The sequence below is a fragment of the Nanorana parkeri genome, unplaced genomic scaffold, assembly GCF_000935625.1.
Source record: "Nanorana parkeri isolate BGI_ZX_2015 unplaced genomic scaffold, ASM93562v1 scaffold1851, whole genome shotgun sequence".
Taxonomy (NCBI): Eukaryota; Metazoa; Chordata; class Amphibia; order Anura; family Dicroglossidae; genus Nanorana; species Nanorana parkeri.
In genome coordinates this window covers 146,917-148,049 of record NW_017308119.1, presented here as the reverse complement: position 1 = coordinate 148,049, position 1,133 = coordinate 146,917, and the positions used below count along the sequence as shown (strand labels likewise).

Sequence of the window (1,133 nt, the reverse complement as noted above, 5' to 3'; positions counted from 1 at the left end):
CCAGCAATTTCTGACTGTCAGAATGACAGCCGGGAGTTGCTGTGTAAGGCCTCATTCAAACCTCTTTAGGTGCGTTTAGGGACTTCTGCATCAGGAACTTCCGTTTACAAGCAACGGCTGTCACCCGTTCAAGTCAATGATTGGGTGACAGCAGCTGCCTTTGAATGCCGGCACACCACATGTATGTGATATGATTACATGCGGTTAGGAATCAATCACTCTCACCGGACGCATCACAATAAATATATATACATATAGTATATTGGTTTGCTTTTTGCCGTCTGATTCCTGTTGGGAAGATTTCCCTTTCTGTCCCATAAGGCATAACAGGAAGTGAGAGGAAATCCATATACAAATAAGAGGGGAACTCCCATCTTAGAATGTTGCCACCAGGAACAGGTGTCCCCATTGAAAGATTTCCCCTCAATTTTTGTTTTGGTGACAACTTTTTATTGTCCTGGTGTCACTTTTCTATACCGGTGACACTAGGACAATCACAGAGGGTGAATCTTCCCCAGCAGGGACACGTACAGCAATACAAATATGATGACAGGGGTTCTAATTGCTCCCCACTTAATCCAAAACTAGATGCACTTTAGATACACCCAAATGCCTAACAAGTGACTGCCGACTGACTCATACAAGAAGAGAGGAGACGTGTTAAAGGGGAATCAGTCCACCACCTACCTCCAGCGGCTGCCCGGCTCCCACCACAATCAGCTTCCCGTCCTCCAGACCCACCAGGATATGGCTGTTCTCCTTGGTGACAGACACGCAGTGCACCGGGACCTTCATCGGCAGCGGACTGACGGCCAGAGCGAGGCTGCAGGGCAGGAAACATGTCATTAGTTGGAGTGTGCTCCGCACAGGGAGACGCACAATCTACACAAGAAGTTCTATGAGGGTTTCTGTGTCACCTTTCCATTCATCTGAACAGCAGTATAAAAAAGAGGCAATAACTATATATTACTAAAAAAAAAAACCTTTTCTTTACTCGTACTCGCCCAAATGCTCCAATACCTAGCCCGATACTTCCGGTATCAGGAAGCCGGGCAGCGAGGCATTACACGCTGCCCGGCCTCCTGATTGGCCAAGAAGCCGGTTCCATGCTGCCTCGTCACTTGTGACTTGTG

At 47.7% G+C, this 1,133-nt stretch overlaps 1 protein-coding gene across 1 annotated transcript in view; it reads right to left on the bottom strand.

The window, feature by feature from the left end:
• LOC108799900 (neurobeachin-like protein 2) overlaps positions 1-1,133 on the bottom strand; it is a 104,045-nt gene that overhangs the window by 3,191 nt on the left and 99,721 nt on the right. Inside the window, 1 exon segment of the mRNA XM_018571836.1 lies at positions 688-823. Within this exon segment, the coding sequence (XP_018427338.1) occupies positions 688-823 (136 nt within the window).